This window comes from Zea mays, chromosome 1 (genome assembly GCF_902167145.1).
Source record: "Zea mays cultivar B73 chromosome 1, Zm-B73-REFERENCE-NAM-5.0, whole genome shotgun sequence".
NCBI classification, from domain to species: Eukaryota; Viridiplantae; Streptophyta; class Magnoliopsida; order Poales; family Poaceae; genus Zea; species Zea mays.
The window spans coordinates 294,286,625-294,304,773 of NC_050096.1; the positions used below are offsets into that span (position 1 = coordinate 294,286,625).

The window sequence follows — 18,149 nt, forward strand, 5'->3', positions numbered from 1 at the left end:
TGCAGAGGTCGCTGGCGAGTCGCCCGGAGATTGCCGTCCCGCAGGCTCTCCGATGTGGAGGTTGTTCATACCCGCGGGAGCGGAACCGGAGTTTCGTTTGTAATGGCACCTTGAGTGCCGGTGTCTGTTCATTGTGGCTGTCGGGGCCTGAACATGTAGGTATTTTGGGTGCAATACCATGTTTTTCCTCATTTCGAGCACTAGAACTCGCCTGTCGGCTAGCTGAACCGCTTAACCAAGTGTGAGTTGCCTCGTGCGGAAGGTGACGAGTGAGGTATTCGTATCCCGGAGGCGTAGGAGTCCCTCGGCTCGGTCGACCTTACCACCCGAGGCTTCTCTTGCTCAATTAAAGAAACTTGTTGGCACTTGCTCTCAGTTGCAAGGGGATCCAACAAGGGTGAACAATGATGTAAGCAGGGTTCTCGCGCGTGTGGGTAATAGCTCTATTAATCTGCCCTCTCACGGGCACTGTGCGGGGGTATTTATAGGTGTCTGAGCGCCCAGCGCCTTGTGTTAAGGACGCATGTGCCCTCAGCCACCTAGGTTATCCCCAGAATATTCCCATAAAGCGGGGTTACAGACTGTAATTACAGGAATGCCTTTACAAATTAGGCCCGTAACACGCGGCGGCCACGCAGGGCCCGTTACAATGGGCCGGATCACACGTGGGCCTCTGAGCTGGACGAGGCTGCACGGTGGGATGACGACGTCGCAGGCCTTCGCCTGGTGCCGAATCAGGCGAAGGGTGTCCTTGCCCGTTTTGTCTCCGTCGGACCAGCGACTGCAGCGAAGGCCTCGAGCGAAGGGTGGCGTCTTTGCCTTCGCCCCAACATTTGCCCTCTGAGGGACCAGTTCGACAAAGTCACCTGGTGCCGAAGACGTCGCTAGATGGCGGAGACGCTGCCCTCGCTCGAAGTGGTTCCGCGGGGGTTTTTGACATGACCGTTGATTGACACCGTACTGTTGGATTGCGGGTTTCCCGAAGCGCCGCGCCCTGTTGGATTGCGGGTTTCCCGAAGAGCCGCGCCCTGTCTATAAAAGGGGGCGGGGTCGGCGCTTTTTGAACTTTCCGCACTCCGTGAAAACCCTAGCCGCCTTTTCCACCGTCTTGCTGCTCGTCTGCCCGCCGTGCTCTTGTTCGCCAGAGATCTGGCTCGAGTGAAGCAGACCGCCCGCCGCCGCTGACGATACGTAGCGATGCCGACCTCCTCTTCTTCCGCTGCCGCTACGCCGCCGGCCGACGCCTCGTCTGAGGAGACGCTGAGTAGTTTGATGGCGGAAGAGTTGCGCGCCGGCGATTCTGTGGATTTTGGCGTGTCGCGGATGTCGTCGGTCCGCGTGCAAGATATGCAGCGGCTGGGTTACTTCGGCGGCGGAGTTGCTCGTGTCCCGGGGACGGAGGAAGTCCCCGAGCCGGAGGGCGAGTTGGTTGTGTTCGAGGCGTTCTTCGCCGTCGGTCTCCGCCTGCCTGCGCACCGATTTGTTGGCGAAGTCCTGCGCAGGTTTAACGTTCAGATACATCAGCTGACACCGAACGCCATGGTGGCTCTGTCGAAGTATGTCTGGGCGACGACTTCGTATGGCGGACAACCATCAGTCGAAGTCTTTACGAAGTACTATTGCCTGCACTGGCAGAAGAGGATGATTGGAGATGAAGTCGCTCGGTTTGGGTCCTGCACGTTTACGCCGAAGACCGGCAAGACCACGATGCAGGTAGTCGAGTTGGTTCCTTGCGCCCGCAACAAGTGGGGCAACTTGAATGAGTTTTGGTTTTACGTCGCTGAGGGTACCGTCGAAGGCCATGAGTGTGGCAGAATCTCCAAGTTATAGGGCCCACATGCACCTGTCCTTGTCCCAAAGACCTCAGACGGCCATGCATGTGCACCAGATAACTCAACAGGATCTGTCCGATTGCCCCAAGGACATCGGATAAACCACTTTCAACCAGAACCGCAGGATTAAGTAACACAAATCACACACACCAATATTTTTGCAGCGGAAATACTATTACCAAATTTTACAAGTTACAAAAATTTTATATTATTTTATCGGAGTGATTACAAAAGTATAAGTTTGAAATATATGCTAGCTCAAATGACCATCCTCAATAAGAAGTATAGAAGGAGTACTTAGACTTATAAGAAGGCCGAGCCCACCGGCACTTAACACCATCAACAGCATCACAAAGTTAGGACCTGAAAAACAACAGGGAATAAAACCCTGAGTACGGAATTACTCAGCAAGACTTACCCGACTAAGGAAAAGACTCTCAAGGGTATGCTGGCTAGAGGGATTCAAGGTATGGCTTATCAAGAATCAAAGACTCTGTTTTGCACAAAAGCTTACTAGGAGTGGATCCTTAAAATCCAATTTTATTGTCAGGTTAAGTAAACTTACTTATCTCTAGAGTTCTCTCTAACCTAGTTCAAACACTTATCCTGAACTAGCCAAGTTCTTAATTTATCCTTCATCTTCACTGGATTGCTCTGTGTAGGGCAGTGACCAAGTCTTCATAACCGCGAAGGTACGGCGATCCGAATCGATTATACTCAGCTGAGGATCTCCAATCACACGACATATGTAGCACTTAACCCTTGCATATGTCAACCCGCCACCGAGTTTCTTAAGACCAGATCAGGTTCACGCAAACCGAGAGCACAGATACACCACCGTCCAGCCTCTTGCCACGGAGGGTACACGCTACTCTCGCCACCGCTCCACGCCCATTTCGTGTTATCTTATTCTGGCCTTAGTCTGCCCGAGGCAAGGCTTACCCATGACGAGGCATGTGACCAGTTAAAGGGTCCTCGATCATCAAGCCTACATCGACAAGGTCCTTAATCGACTCAGATGGAGACACTACACCGAGACTCTCTTTCTCGTGCAAGTCACCCGTCCGGTCTCAGCTTAATCATCTAACCCCAAAGGTTGGTACCTAGCAGAGGTACATCTTTTCTGATGTCGAATCCATCACGGCCGTGATGGATTCACCATCAAGTTTTATTTTTGAAAACATCCCACCCACTTTTGCCACATCATATTTTGTAAAAACAAAACATTTTATTTTTCTAAAGCAAGGCTAAGCATCAAAAATCTTTTGTAAAACAGGGATTTCAAGGAAGGTAATTAAATCCAAGGAAGGTAATGCAGGAATTGTTTTAGCAATCAACTCCTATCACCTAATGCATCAAGCAAGTGATAAAGATTTTTAAAACACAAGGAGGGGTGGTAAATGCACCGGGGCTTGCCTGAGTAACACTAGGTTAGTGTTGTTAGATGACGTCCACTTGACGATTATTCATGTCCTAGCACTTGATTAGGCAGGTTCGTTCATCAGCTTCATCCTGTGGATTAGTCCGTGCTTGGGGTCGACTTGGCTTGTCTTCCGCATCGCGCGATTAATTAACGTACCTGAATAAAATGCATTATGCATATGAATGCATATAGACAGGAATATTTCAAATCTAAATAATACTACGCGATAGCGAATTAAACACCTAACGACGAGGCGTTGTACCATTTCATACGGAAACACTAGTTATTAATATACGACTGCACGCAATAATTACGCTTCTCGAACCTATCACAAACATCACAAAACAACAAATTATACACATTAATCACGATTAGCCTAAACACAAATTATCAGTTAATTAAATTCTAAACTTATTCCTCGCTTTATAAATTATACTACATCGTTTACGAAGAATTATTTTAATTTTATTTTACTCCTCACATGTTTTTCATGTCAGCAATTACTCAAACATTTCTTAACCAGAACCAAACGCAAGTCTTACACTAGAGCATAACATCAATATATCACCATACTTAGACTTGACACTTTTGAATACTCAAGTCTTGGAATGAGTATAAGAGTTATTTAACTAATCTTCATAAATTACTTCTCTAGGTTAACTGGTACAATATTTCGACTTACTAACTTTGGTCACCCCATAATCGGAACAAGGGTGACAGCAAGTTAATTAACCTCTTAACCCAACAAGGTTTTGCGCAAGCATGAAGGAAACAATATATCAAAACACATGACACGAGGCATTTTAACCTAACAATTAATATAACCACAACACCCGGTTGCAGCCGTCCAGAAAACTGACATAACTAATATAAATAATTAATCCAGTCCATGAACCAATAGTAGGAACTAGCGAATCAATGTACTATTACTAGTCGATGTAAAATTCACGAGAACGACGATGATTTCGGTTGAGACCGTCCATCAAGCACTTAGCGCGTGATGAACAACGTTCCACACGTCGTCGCCCAACAGCTAGAATTTCACTCCAATTATCAACCACACACATCATCAAATTAAAAATTGTGCCAAGCGAAGGCACAACGACGTGCGGATACACAGACCTGGAGGCTGGAGCAAGACGAGTAGCGAGTCGCCGGTTGAGCAACAGAGAGCTGTGATCGCGAGATTCGTTGACGATGGCCAGGAGTCCGACTGGCGAGCGCAGTAGGGACAGAGAGCCAAGGCGAGGTCGCATCTGGCCGAGCTGAGCGCCACGGAAGAAAGGTCCGAGCAGAGGGTTCGAGCCAATTGAGCACCGACGAGGCTTTGTGGGTACGGATCGGCGCTCGCAACAGAGCTTGCGCACGCAGGGAGGAACCTCGGCCGGGCGCGACTATAGAAAACGACGAGGAAGCGGCCACCAGGGAAGCTTCGCGAGCTGGAGGCCGAGCGCCATGAACCGAGTGGAGGGCGACGTATCCTCGACGAGGACCAAGTGCAGGGGTGAATTTGGGCGAGAATAGCCGGTGCAGAGGATGCACGCCTGGGCACCGACGAATCGAGGGCACCGTCGACATGGGGGTGGTGGTCGGACCCAACTGTGCCGAGGCAAGCAGGGACAGCGACAAACTTGAAGAACCAGGGGACACGGTCACCAAATCTGAGCAGGTAGAAGCACCAGACACATGGGCTGGGCGCTGGGGCTGGGCAGAGGGTGGGCGGGAGCTCGAGACGAGCTCGGCAGGGACCTGAGCCTTCGGCGCTGAGGAGCTCGACTGAAGAACGGTGGCCATGGGAGACCAGGGAAGAAGGGCCTCGGCTGGGGAGGGAGATCCGAGCTGAGGCAGGCCGACGCAGAGAGAGATGGAGGGAGAGAGAGAAGCCAGGGAGCAGCGCCATGCGAGGGGCCAACGCTGGGGGCTGGGCGCTACCACCGCACCGGCCAGGGCTTCACGGCAAGGTCGACTGACGGCGCAGGACGACGAGCTTGAGCAGAGGGCGCCGCGAGCAGGGGCATCCTGGCGAGCTCGCAGCAGGCGCTGGGGCAGGAAGGAGCAGCGTCGGCGAGGAGAAACTCCACTGGACGCCATGGGGGCGAGCTCGGGACGGGGTCCGACGAGCAGAAGCCGAACGCCGGCAGGGGAAACTTCAGGGCGCGAGCTGAGGGAGAAGAGGAACGGCTGGTTAGAGAGGAGCACGCAGGGAGAAAGAAGACAGCGGCTGCACACGCGGGGAAGAAGACTGAGGCTGGGGCGTGGCCAAAAAAAATCCTACCGCGGATGAGGATAAGAAGCTAGCGACAGGTATTTGCTAGTTGCTACGGTAGTTTGGATATGGCTGCGATTTTTGCGGTGGAGAGGATAGGTCTCCGTCGGATATTTTCATTTTCTCCAAACCATTAACTAAAACAATTTTGTAATGTTTTGGGTTCTGAAATCTGGGTCTAAAAGAGGTATGAACAGGTCCAATCAAACAAAACCGACGATAAAGTTTACATCAGATTTGATTCAATTTAATTTGAAACCTGATAATTCGTCCGCAGACTGAACAGCGAAACACATTAATTATGAATACTCAGTTTGGTTCTAATTATCGTGGTCTAATTTTTTTAATCTCGCATCAACACTCTTGTCGCCAAGCCTCTAATAAAATGTACTCGGGTCAAAATTCACAAGAGTGGGTCGAGATTCCAAATTCTTATTCGCTTAATCGATAAATCTTTAATCAGACACAAGGTTCGACATTTCGCGAAATAAATACGCGAGATCTATCCAGCATTGAAATTGTGATCCTTTAGGACGACACACATCGTTTACGTGGGCGAGAGCCTAAATGGACTGGATATCGGATATAATTTTTGAGACAACACTGGTTTAGTCGAAATCGGATAAAATTTATCCGATAACTAAACACAGTTGAGTTTATTATTTTACAGAGTGTGCCAAAGAATAAATTAGATCATAACCTCTCGCACGACTTCGCGCGATTCGAATTATTTTACCCCGAGCATTTTAGTTGTCGAGTTCAAATTAATTTGTCCGGGATAAAATCATCCGAGTGAGTCGGGCTTCCGAATTCGGATTCGCGCGAGCGATGAATTTTAAATAATCACCGGACGCACCGATTTTCAAAACAGCTATGTTCGGAACATCACGAAAATTTCGGAAGAGCCCGGATAGATACAACCGATGTCGAACTCGCGACAGACAGAACAAATGCGATATGAAAATCGCGATAGACGAAGATAATTAGATCTTAGTGTCCATCTTATTCACTGATATCACGTGCTTAAATCCGTACTCGTTGTCGAGCGGAATATAAACACCTGGGGTGTTACAGCCCTCCCCCCTTAAAAGAATCTCGTCCCGAGATTCGGAACGAAAGACTTCTAAGAGTAGAGAAGCATGTAACCCATGTCCGTATCAGCGATAATCATAAGGCAGTCTTGGGCGAAGGCAAGTGCTTCAGAATATTGTTTCTCTAGTGGACATAACATGTATCGCCTTAGGCTAATGTAGAAATGTCGGCGCCTATGCGTGGCTCGGCGCTTAATGATGAGCTGGCCTCCATATAGCAATATATGGAGTATAAACTGTGATAAACTATCATATTTGACTTGCATCATTGGGAATTGGGCTGCAATGGATTTTCTGCAGGTACACTAACCTCGAAAACGTATGTGTAGCTGACGACTAGCAAAATACCGTGAGAGTCGTAAGTATGCCACCGATATAGAACACTATTGCCACAGTATGTTGGCAAAATCAGTGAGGACGTGTAGGACGATCATGCATCCTGATTGTTGCATCATGTTTGTCACCTATACATCCAAAATGCTTCTCTCATCTTTATTCCAGTAACCATTGATTGTAGATAATATGGTGTAATGCTGAATTATGAACTTCGATGAAATAGGTGTCCTCCATTCTTTAGGTGACCTCTTAGGGTGCTTTATGTGCTTGCTCTTGTGCTTGATGTGTCGATAGAAGGTTAGTGACGTGTTTGCCTAAACCCAAAATTAGGCCATGTTCTTAGTTGGTGAACTATGACCCAAATTTGAATTCTCCCTTATCGCATTGTCGACCCATCGACCTAACCTAGAAAAGACCTGCCCAAGTATTTTCTTGAAATTGATGCCTTTGGTTTCCCCTATCTATCAGAGGCATATCAACTTAATCTTTGGCCTTGTTATCTCTACGATGTGCATAGAAATATGCTTGTGGCTGAATTAACAGTCTCCCATCGTACTCCCTTCATTAACAAGTTTAGGTTATGGCCATGCCTTGTTCACTTCCTTGGGCCATGATCTATTTGGATCTCTACTTGTAACCATTTTTACAGGTGGAGTCTCTTTTGTACCTTGTCATCCTTGACCAGTCTATTTGTGTTGTGTGAGATTCCTTATTGGTTATGTCTGGTATTGGCGTTATGACTAAAATTGATGATGCCGCGCCATAACCGAGGGCCTCTTGTGGGTATACACACAAGGTTGTGCTGCTCGATGCACGCTTGTATCACAGTTAGTAGTCATAATCCATTATGAGATTATATCAATATGTTATCTCTACGCAAATCGTTCTTACCACGTGAGATCCATTATTGGTGCCAGTTTTCTAATGGTGTCATGGTTAAGAACTTATGGTACTGCAGCGAAACTGAGAACCTCCTGTAAATGTGCACACAGGATTCTGCTGCTTGGCGCATGTCGGTATCAAGGTCTCTGGTCATGATCCATTATGGAACTACACTGATGTGTGATCTTTCGTGGACACCTCATCCTTGAAACAATTTCTATGTTGTTTGTCAAATGGCCAAGCAACATCTATCATATCTGTTGGATCAAAAGGGGCATACCACTTTTAGGCGTGGTCTCTTTTCTTTTGATCTTGGTAGTGATTACTTATAGAAGTTCCCTTTACATCCTTTGTGTAAAGGTGAAGTCTTGGAGCTTTTTAGTGTTGGACAACAACTGATTAGCTCCTAAAATGGAGATTTGTTTTCTCTGCTGCTGAAATGCAGGAGTTTGTTCATTCGCTCTCTTATTTAATCCATGTATTCCCTAACCAAGTGGATAATTCATCTCGCATGAGAAAAATGGATGAACGACCTGACCAAATGGATTTCTACCCAAATGCATGACCTTTTGCTTGCAAATGTGAACTCTCAACCCTTGGCTTACCAATGGTATTGAGAGGATCTGCTTAATGTCAAAAGTAGTTCAACAAGTTGGTTTTGACTAACTTGTAATTGCCCAATGAACGAAGGCTGAGTTTAGAGATCGTTTTATCGAGTTGTCTAAACTCACTTTGGTTCAACCCACCCTAAAGAAAGTGCTTACCAAAATCAAATTAAGTCGACCAGTAACCACTTAATTATCGCTCTAGTCGTACCTCGACTGCCTCACGCGTGTTTTTCCTGCGTGTGTGATCATGCCGATTCACGACTAATGCTGGATAAAATGGACTGGTTGTATAGTCCAGACCCCTCCACTGGTGATTCTCTCGAATCTATACCATCTTTCGTGGACTTGAATTCTTGGGTTAGCCATATGTTAACCGCGACAGTATTCGACATCCACACACGTCCCCTGTGCTATGAAATTTCCTGTAACCACTTGTTGGTAAACCTCTTTCTGTGTGTTTTACCCAAGATGGTGCATCTGATTCTATTTGGGTAAAGTGCGTAATTGCCGCTCGCCCAATAGACTCAGATAGTACAGTGTCAACAGAAGAAGCAAATTGCACATATGGAACCTTATGTGTTCTTCTGGTGGGCAAAGATGCAAATTGAAATTGCACACTATGTGGCTAGATGTGACACTTGTAAACGTGTCAAGGCCATATACATGAAGACTGTTGGTCCATTACAATCCTTACCTATCCCAACATGGAAAGGGGAAGATATTGTATGGACTTTATCATGGGATTACCCAGGACTACAAAAGGGTATGACTCTATCTGGGTTATTGTTGATCGGTTTACGAAAATTGCTCATTTTCTGCCAGTCAAGACATATCACCCGGTTACTGTCTATGCCCAATTATATATTGCTCATATTCTTAGTCTGCATGGTGGTTTCCAAAGAAGAAAAACAAGACCGAAGTGCGGGAGGACTCAGTCTTCCACATAGGATCTTTTGCTTATAACTTATCGGGAGGAGTCTGTGCCTCCCTTGGTTTGTATAATATTACTACTCAGCACTCGCCTTTTTAGTTCTGGTCTGTAATAAAACAACTTGAGCTTGCTTTTAAAATAAATGTAAGTTATGTAATCGCTTCCGCATTTCTTTATCTCCGATGTTCTGTAATGTCTGCAAGACGGGTGAATCGTTCCTGGTAAGGTAAAGAAAGATACCGAACTTGTCAAGTGACTTAGGAACATCTATAGGGTGTCTGATGTCTGTTAGACAAGGACAACTGTAGGTGGGCCTAATTACTTGGGAGGTTCCGTCACAATGAGGGACTCCCCGTGTCCGAGATGTGTTCTCATTTTTACTCAGCATACCCGTCCTTTGAGGTGGCGGAGGAAAATGCGGACGAAGGGGCCCTTCGGTGCGCCGCCGGCCTGAGCAGTGGGCGCGATTTGGTTGAAGAATTTGTGGCATACGGGGTATGGCCCTTGGCGCATGGCTGGGCGTTGGGCGAAGTGTGCCCTCGCCAGATGCCTTCATATGGTGGGAAGATGGTGCGAAGTCCTGCCTTCGCGCTGAATCTGCAAAACCGCGATCCGGCCGCCTTTGTGCGTGAGGTAGAGGATGGGCAGTGCGGCTCGTTGGCCGGTACGTGCCGAGGACGGAGGGCCAGCGTAGCTGGGATATCCGTGGGTCAAATGACCGTTTGAACAAGGTTTTTGAATTGAATCAACTGCCGTATGACGGCTACCCCGGCCAAGACGATGTGGACCGCCGTGGGAAGAAGCCGGTGGTGGAGACTGGAGACGACCCTGCGCCGGCGGCCGCCCCATCCTCTAAAAAGAGGAAATTAGGTACTGCTATGGGAGGGCTTGGGGTTTTCGATGGTTTTGCTAGAGAGTTGATGAGGACTTGCGCGGCCCCGGGGGGAAGGATGTCTTCGCCCGAGCTCCGGGAGTCTTCGGCGCGGATGCTGAGGGTTACCGGGGATTGGTGGCCTAGGAATGTTCCTATCCCCCGCGCGGCCGGCGAAGACTTTTTTACATCTCGCATGGTTCGTGAATGGAGAGTGTTTCCTTACGGGCGGAATATTGCTGCTGTTGTGTCGGTAGTGACGGACAAGGATCGCCAGGGAGCTGCACAAAAGCGCCAGGCGGTTGTCAGGCTTCATGAAGCCAGGCCGAAGAGGCAGCGGGGGGCTGCGAAGGCTGCGGCCCCCGGCGGAGGCAAGCCGCCGCTGGCGGCGAAGTCGGGCGTCCCTGCATCTAGCAAGGCGCCGGAGGCTCCAAATCGACGAAGGCTGTGCCGCCGTCCAGCAGAGTGGCGGAGGTCGCGAAGGCGGCCCGAGTGTTGCCGTCGTCGGGCAAGCGCGTCACCGACTTCGCCACCGATATCAGTGTGGACGACTATCTTGGTGGTAAGCCGTTGGCTCGTTTTTTTTAAATTCGTTGATACGTCACAGGGTCGGACGAAGGCCAACTTGCTATAGTTGCGCCTGCCGCGGCGACCACGACGGCTGCCGTAGTGCCGAAGGCGAAGGGCGGGGCTCTTAGCGCCGGAGGCGAGATGTCGGCACTCGCGGCTGTCAGGGATGAGGCGGGCGCTGCGTCCCGCCGGCTGAAGGAGGTGACAGAGGCACTAAGTCAGGTCCGCTGAGCTAGACTTCGTTTTTTTATCGGCTTTGCTGGGGCCGCGGTCTTACGTGTGTTCTGCAGGTGGCTGACTTCGCCAACTGCACCGCGTCGGGGGCCCTCACGGCAGCTGTGTCTGCCGAAGTCGAAAGACTTCGGACGCAACATGCTGACGCCGTCCGTGAAAAATCGGCCGCCGACAGCAAGTGCCGCAAGCTAGCGGACAAGGTGGCCGCGCTGGAGGGGGAGAAGACTGACCTCCGGCGGCAATTGGCGGGGGAGAGGAGGGAGACCAATGAGGCCCTCGCCAAGGCGCAGGCTGCGCAGGCGGAGGCTAATCTGGCACGGGCGGAGGGCAATCTTGCCAGGGAGCGCGCCGAGCAGCTGCAGGAGCGGCTCATCGCCCTAGAGAGCTGCGTGGAGAGGGTCGAGGCCGCGACGCGCGCGGAGGCCGAGCGGACGCGCAAACAGCTTATGGATTCGTACCATGAGCTGGGCGCGCGGACCGGTGACTTCGAAGTGCCGGAGCGAGAGCCCGGACTTCGCTGCCTGGAGTGGGTTCAGGAGGAGTTACAGGCACTCCCCACTATCGTGGAGGGGTTTATGTCGTATGCCTCCCTGGTCACCTGCGAGGGGGCGATGAACGCGCTCTCTCGCGAAGGGTGCCGGCACTTCGAGGTCTTCGACCAAGCCGACGAAGACTTTGAGCGAGATATCTACAAGGTTGAGGACCCCGTAGTGAAGGAATCCACCGGAGCCATCTACGACCGGATGTGGGGTCCGCACAGTCGCGAGGTGGTTAGGGAGCGGGCCGAGACGGCGAGGGCTCAGGTAACGTTTGGCGTTTGTTTGGAGTTTGCTGGATGTGGGCTATATATAGTTTTGCTGAATTTGTGTGTTGTGTCTTAAGCGGCGCGTGGCGAGAGGGTGGATGACTTCGGGGCGTTGAACAGCGCGCTGCCTGACCCAGAGCCGACCCCGGCGGAGGCCGTGTCCGGGGCCGCCCTGGAGCCGCCTCCGGAGACTGCGGAAGGCGCACCGGATGCCCCCGCATTCGCTGCGACCGGCGGAGACCTGCCCCCAGAGACCGCCGAAGGCACGCCTGATGCCCCCGCAGCCGCTGCGCCGAGTGCTGAAGATCCTGCGACGGTGGCGGCGGAGGCGACAGCGGAGGCAACGGCGGGGGCTCCCGCAACGGCAGGGTCTTCGCAGGTGGCGTAGTGGGTGTAGATAGTTAGGGAATTTTGGATATGTTGCTGAATTTTGGTTGCTGCGCAGGTTCAAGATTTTGGGCCTGCGCACGCAACCGCCACTACTAAATTTTTGGCGGCTTCGACCGTGGATGGTGGTAATAAATGTGATGGGTCTGCATCTGAGTTTTCTGATTTTGCTGACTCTGGGAGCTCGGTTGAGTGGACTGAGGAGTCGTCGGAGGACTTGGACTACTTTGCGGCCTTGGATGCGGCTGCGGCGGAGGCTTCGCCGCACGCTGCGGACACAGATGTGCCTGGTCCTAGCGCCGGGCGCCGGCGGCGAAGGGCGGTTGCGAAGCGTAGAGTGAGTGGGGCGGAGGGGGGTCGGCTTCGTGTGAGTAGGGCTGGCCGGCACGAACTGTTGTCTTTGCCGGCCGCCGTGAGTACAGGTGAAGGGGAATTGCGAAGTCTTTTTGCGGGTGAGGAGCTTAGGATAATGTTATTTAATTATAGGGAGATGGGAATTATTCCTAAGGTTGAGCCGATTTAGAGTGTGGTGCCCTCGCTTGTATATGTGTAAAGGCTTGTATAATGAGGTTGTGTGCCCCCGCACACTTGGCTATGCTTGCGAAGGCGTTGTGTACTTGGTCTGGTGTGTTTTGTTATGCTGTGCTGGTGCGCATATAGTCGTCTTGGCGCGGACGGTTTGGTGTTGTCGTTTTTGCTTTTGTTGTGCTAGTCCGGCTGCACCCTTAGGCGGCTTCTGCACAGATAGTCTACGTGGTAGACTTCGGTTTCTTCGCACTTGTTGTGCTAGTCCGGCTGCACCCTTAGGCGACTTCTGCGCGGATAGTCTTCGCGGTAGACTTCGGTTTTTTCGCACTTGTTGTGCTGGTCCGGCTGCACCCTTAGGCGACTTCTGCGCGGATAGTCTTCGCAGTAGACTTCGGTTTTTTCACACTTGTTGTGCTGGTCCGGCTGCACCCTTAGGTGACTTCTGCGCGGATAGTCTTCGCGGTAGACTTCGGTTTTTTCGCACTTGTTGTGCTGGTCCGGCTGCACCCTTAGGCGACTTCTGCGCGGATAGTCTTCGCGGTAGACTTCGGTTTTTTCGCACTTGTTGTGCTGGTCCGGCTGCACCCTTAGGCGACTTCTGCGCGGATAGTCTTCGCGGTAGACTTCGGTTTTTTCGCACTTATTGTGCTGGTCCGGCTGCACCCTTAGGCGACTTCTGCGCGGATTTGTCGCACGCGAGGGTGGCTAGCGCTGAGCCTCGCGGTGACCTCGTATTGGTCGAATGTCGAAGACCGTCGTCGCGGGCTTTTTTCGACGCATGTTTTTGTGGGGGATTTTTCACACATATATTACATGGCTCCGCCTCGTTAAAAACCTCACCCCCCGGGAGGAAAAGAGTGCGGGCCAGTATAGGATTGTTTTTGCGGATTACAAGGGCGAAATCAGCCCTGATGAGTCAAACAAAAAATTTGCGGAGGTTGTCGATGTTCCAGGAGTGCTCCAGGTCTTCGCCGTTTGGCGTTGTGAGCCTGTAAGCGCTGGGGGAAGCTTTCGTCTTGACTATAAAGGGGCCCTCCCACTTGGGCTCCAGCTTGCCCCTAGACTCTGTCCGAGCTGTTCGGACGAGTACGAGGTCCCCTTCGCTGAATTCCCTCGGGATGACTGCGTGGTCGCGCCATGCTTTTGTCTGGGCTTGGTACTTGTTTAGGGCCTGTAGGGCGAAGACTCGGTCTCCGTCAATGAGATCCTTTGAAGTTGGTTCGTCCACGTCGGGGACGGCTGACGGGACTGTTCGCGGGGACCCATGTTTTATTTCTTGTGGGGTCATGGCCTCCGATCCGTATAGAAGGCGGAAAGGAGTAAACCCGGTCGCCCTGCACTCAGTCGTGTTTAGTGCCCAGACTGCCTCGGGTAACAAATCGGTCCATCTGCCCTTTTTTTCATCGAGGAGCATCTTTTTGACAGCTGTGAAGATTTTCCCATTGGCGCGTTCCACAACTCCGTTGGACTGTGGATGATAGACTAAGGCGAAGGCAAGCTTGGTGCCAATGGAGAAGCAAAAATCCTTGAAGTCTTGGCTGTCAAACTGCTTGCCGTTGTCAACTGTTAGTTTGGACGGTACTCCGAAGCGGCAAACGATGTTTTGCCAAAAGAATTTCTGGGCAGTTTTTGATGTTATTGTGGAAACAGCCCTTGCCTCGATCCATTTGGTGAAGTACTCGACAGCGACGAAGGCGAACTTAAGGTTCCCCTGAGCGGTGGGCAGGGGCCCGACAATGTCCAGGCCCCAGCGCTGGAGAGGCCATGTGTGGGCGATCAGCTTTGTATACTGCGAGGGGCTGCTTGACCGAGGGGAAAACTTCTGGCAGGCTTCGCGGGACCTTGTGACCCGATTTGCGGCGCAGATCATTGCGAGCCAGTAAAAGCCTTGGCGGATCACCTTAGCAGCTAGGGCCCTTGGCCCTGCGTGCGAGCCGCACGTGCCACTGTGGACTTCGCGTAGGATCTGGATGCCTTCGGTTTCGGTGACGCACTTAAGCATTGGCTGACTGACCCCTTTCTTGTAGAGTTGGCCTTCAATCAGTGCGAAGTCTCGGCTTCGATGTCTGAGGCGCTTGGCCTCACTGATGTCGGTTGGATGATAGTACCCCTGTAGGAACAGGGTTATTGGTGCCCGCCAGTCTTCGGTCATGATAAGGTTGACTATGCGGTGGCCCTCGCTGTCATTAGTTATTTGGAGCCCTTCGGGGCTCCGGACGGCTAGCGTGCCGATGACATGAAAGAACACGTCGGAGGGCAAGGACTCGCCCCTGGCGGTGGCCTTGGCCAATGCGTCGGCCTCTTCGTTCTTGGCCCGATCGACATGCTGCAAGGTGAATCCCTTGAATTGTCTCTCGAGGCTTCGGATGGCCGCGAGGTATTGCATAAGCGCGGGGTCCTTTGCTGCATAGTCTTTCTCGACTTGGCCGGCAACTACCTTAGAGTTTGTTTTGATGATGCAGGTGGTGACTCCGAGGGCCCTTAGCTTGCGGAGGCCAAGGATGACTGCTTCGTATTCTGCTATATTATTTGTGCATCTGTCGGATTCCAGAGCGAAGCTGAGGCGTGCTGCATATCTGTGCTTGACCCCGACTGGTGATGTGATGACTGCAGCGGCGCCCGCCCCCGCATGGCACCATGCGCCGTCGCAATGGATCGTCCAAACCTTCTCTGCGAACTGGTCTGGCTGTGTCGTTGGCCCAGTCCAGTCGACGACGAAGTCTGCCAGGACTTGCGACTTGATGGCTGTCATGGGCTCGAAGCTGATGTGGTAGCCGGAGAGTTCGGCCGCCCACTTGGCAATCCTCACCGATGCCTCCGGGTTTCTGAACAATTCGCCGAGTCCCCTGTCTGAGGTGACTCGGACCTTGAATGCTTTGAAGTAATGGCGCAATTTGCGCGAAGACATAACGACTGCATAGGCAATCTTCTCCAGCTCTGTCATGTTGCACTTGGACGGTGTCAGCACTTCGGAGACATAGTAAACAGGGCACTGCCTGACCACGCCCTCAACTGTTTGCTCCTGTACTAGTGCCGCGCTGACCGCATGCGGCGAAGCCGCGACGTAAAGCAACAGGGGGAGTGAGGAGTCGAGGCTTGTAAGGACGTCCAACTCTGTCAGGTACTGTTTTAATGAGGCGAAGGCCGCCGCCTGCTCTGGTCCCCAGGCGAAGTCTTTTGCACCACGGAGTGTTTTGAGGAAGGGGAGTGTTGGGGACTTGTTCTCAAATGCTATGAGTTAAGAACAAGGCAACATAGAAAATGTTAATCGGTAAAGTCCTTCGTCCTTCGAAGCATTATTTCCCTTAGGATATAATGATTTTCGGACGAAGGTTATGAGGGGCAAGCCTTCATAAATACACTATACATTGACGAAGGATGAATCATAAGGAATATGAAGGATAACATAGACAATTGTATATTATTATTGACTTATTTTTGCATTATCATTATGTAGAAACAGAAATAACATCGAATTACAAATGTACCTTCAGCTTGAAGGAGATGAAAGTACAAGCGTGACGCAAAAGCGAATGTTAAAATCAGCGTGAACAGTACGGGGGTACTGTTCACCTATTTATAGGCGTGGGACGCAGCCCAAACAAAATTACATTCATGCCCTTTACATTTGATAATAATTCTATAGTAATCTATCGAGGTCTGAATAGCCTTTTCATCTTTAAGTCGGTTTCATTTTCTGCTACCATGCCGAAGCTTTCCTGTTCACATCTTCGGCGCTGTATGAACCTTCGTATTATTCTGGTCTTCTCCTGCTGTGATACCGACTTGAGTCCGAAGATACCTGCTCACGCATTATACTCCAGAAATATTGTTAAATCCTGTTTTTGAGGACCTTTGTAAGCCGAAGGCCCCCAACAGTAGCCCCTCGCAATATTAATTTGTTTTTAAAATAATAAATTTAGATTGCGACATGGACGAAGGCCTTACGCCGAAGGTCCGAAAAAACACCTTCCCTTTGCTAGAATAGCAACATTCACTGACAAGCGGGGTCTTTCAATTTTCAACGCACTGGGCGTATAAATAAGATCATACCGCAAATTCATTTGGCACGCTTTCTTGCCATCTGCTCCCGCTCACTCAATTTTTAGCTCTTGCGCACCAAGATTTGCTGAGCTTTTAAGTTTTGAAGCTTCGGCATTGAAAACAGTTTTTTAGTATTCCCGAAGATGTCTGAAGATAAGAAGGCTGCTACCGGGATGAAGCTGAGTCTCGATGAAGAGAAGAATCTGGGGTTTCTTATAGCAATGTCGAAGACCAATACAGAAAAAATCACCAAGGAGATTCTGGAAGGTTTGTCTGAAGATACTGGTGACAGCGACAGTTATGATGTGGACAGTGGTGGTGAAGACTCCGAAGATCGCCCTTGGCGACCAAGCCATGCGGTTTTCGGCAAATCAACTATCAAAGAAAATCATCTTGTCAACATGAGAGGAAGGTATTTCCGGGATTTGTCCGTTGTGAGGGCCGACGAAGGGAAAAGACTTGTCCACACCCTGAAGAGAATGAAGTCGTAGTGTACTGAAGCTTTTTGAAAGCTGGACTACGATTTCCCCTGAGCAGCTTCGTCGTAGAGGTGCTGAAAATGTTTGAAGTCTATCTTCATCAACTTACCCCCGAAGCAATTATAAGGCTGAATATCTTCGTATGGGCCGTGAGAAGCCAAGGTCTGGAGCCTGATGCGAAAAGTTTCTGCAATATACACGAATTATCATACGAAACAAAACCTTGGGGTAAAGAACAGTATCACAATAATTTTGGCTGCTACAGTTTCGTTTCTCGGTCTGGGTCAAGCTGTCCCGTGCCAACCTTTCGGAAGAGATGGCCCGACGACTGGATGACAGAATGGTTTTATGTGAAGAATGACCTGGCAGTACGGGAAGATATTAAAGGTATAATTATGCGTCCTATTTGGCAAAGCTTCGGCCTGCGGAGGCCGAAGGTTGAAATGAGTGAAGCTGCCGAAGAATGCCAGAGAGCCTTCGGTGTTATTTGTTCTTTTATTGGAACGAGAGATTTGGTACAAGAACATATTGCCTTCAGAGTATGGCCGCTCGCGGAGAAATGGGAAATGCCGCAAGAAACCATAAAGGAGGCCGACGAAGGTGGACTTATCAGGCTGAAGTACACTTTCAAGTTCGGAGATAAATTCGCTGAGCCAGATGATGACTGGTTAAAGAGTATTGAAAATTTAAGTGATGAACTGCTTGGGGCTTATTCGAAGGCCGAAGATACTGCACTGTCAGCAGCCTTCGGAGGCCGAAAAAAGAAAAGGCTGAACCGGGTGTTTGATGCAATCGGGTTTGTCTACCCTGACTATCGTTATCCCATTTGAGGGCAGAAAAGAAAAAACACAACCTCTGCGAA

General features: G+C 50.4%; 1 protein-coding gene across 2 annotated transcripts; it reads right to left on the minus strand.

Annotated features, from left to right (window-relative positions):
• Positions 1-1,993: 1,993 nt before the first annotated feature.
• On the minus strand, positions 1,994-5,677 carry LOC100273943 (uncharacterized). Of its 2 annotated transcripts, XM_008669857.4 has the most exons (2): positions 4,378-5,677; positions 1,994-3,411 (listed from the first exon to the last, which is right to left on the minus strand). In XM_008669857.4, the coding sequence occupies exons 1-2, from the start codon at positions 5,344-5,346 to the stop codon at positions 3,403-3,405; spliced, it is 978 nt and encodes a 325-aa protein (XP_008668079.1). In that variant the 5' UTR covers positions 5,347-5,677; the 3' UTR covers positions 1,994-3,402.
• Between the last annotated feature and the right edge of the window lie 12,472 nt (positions 5,678-18,149).

Bases quoted from the DNA above. Each gene is read 5' to 3' on its own strand.
- LOC100273943 (XM_008669857.4), bottom strand. From the start codon at position 5,346: ATGGCGTCCAGTGGAGTTTCTCCTCGCCGACGCTGCTCCTTCCTGCCC.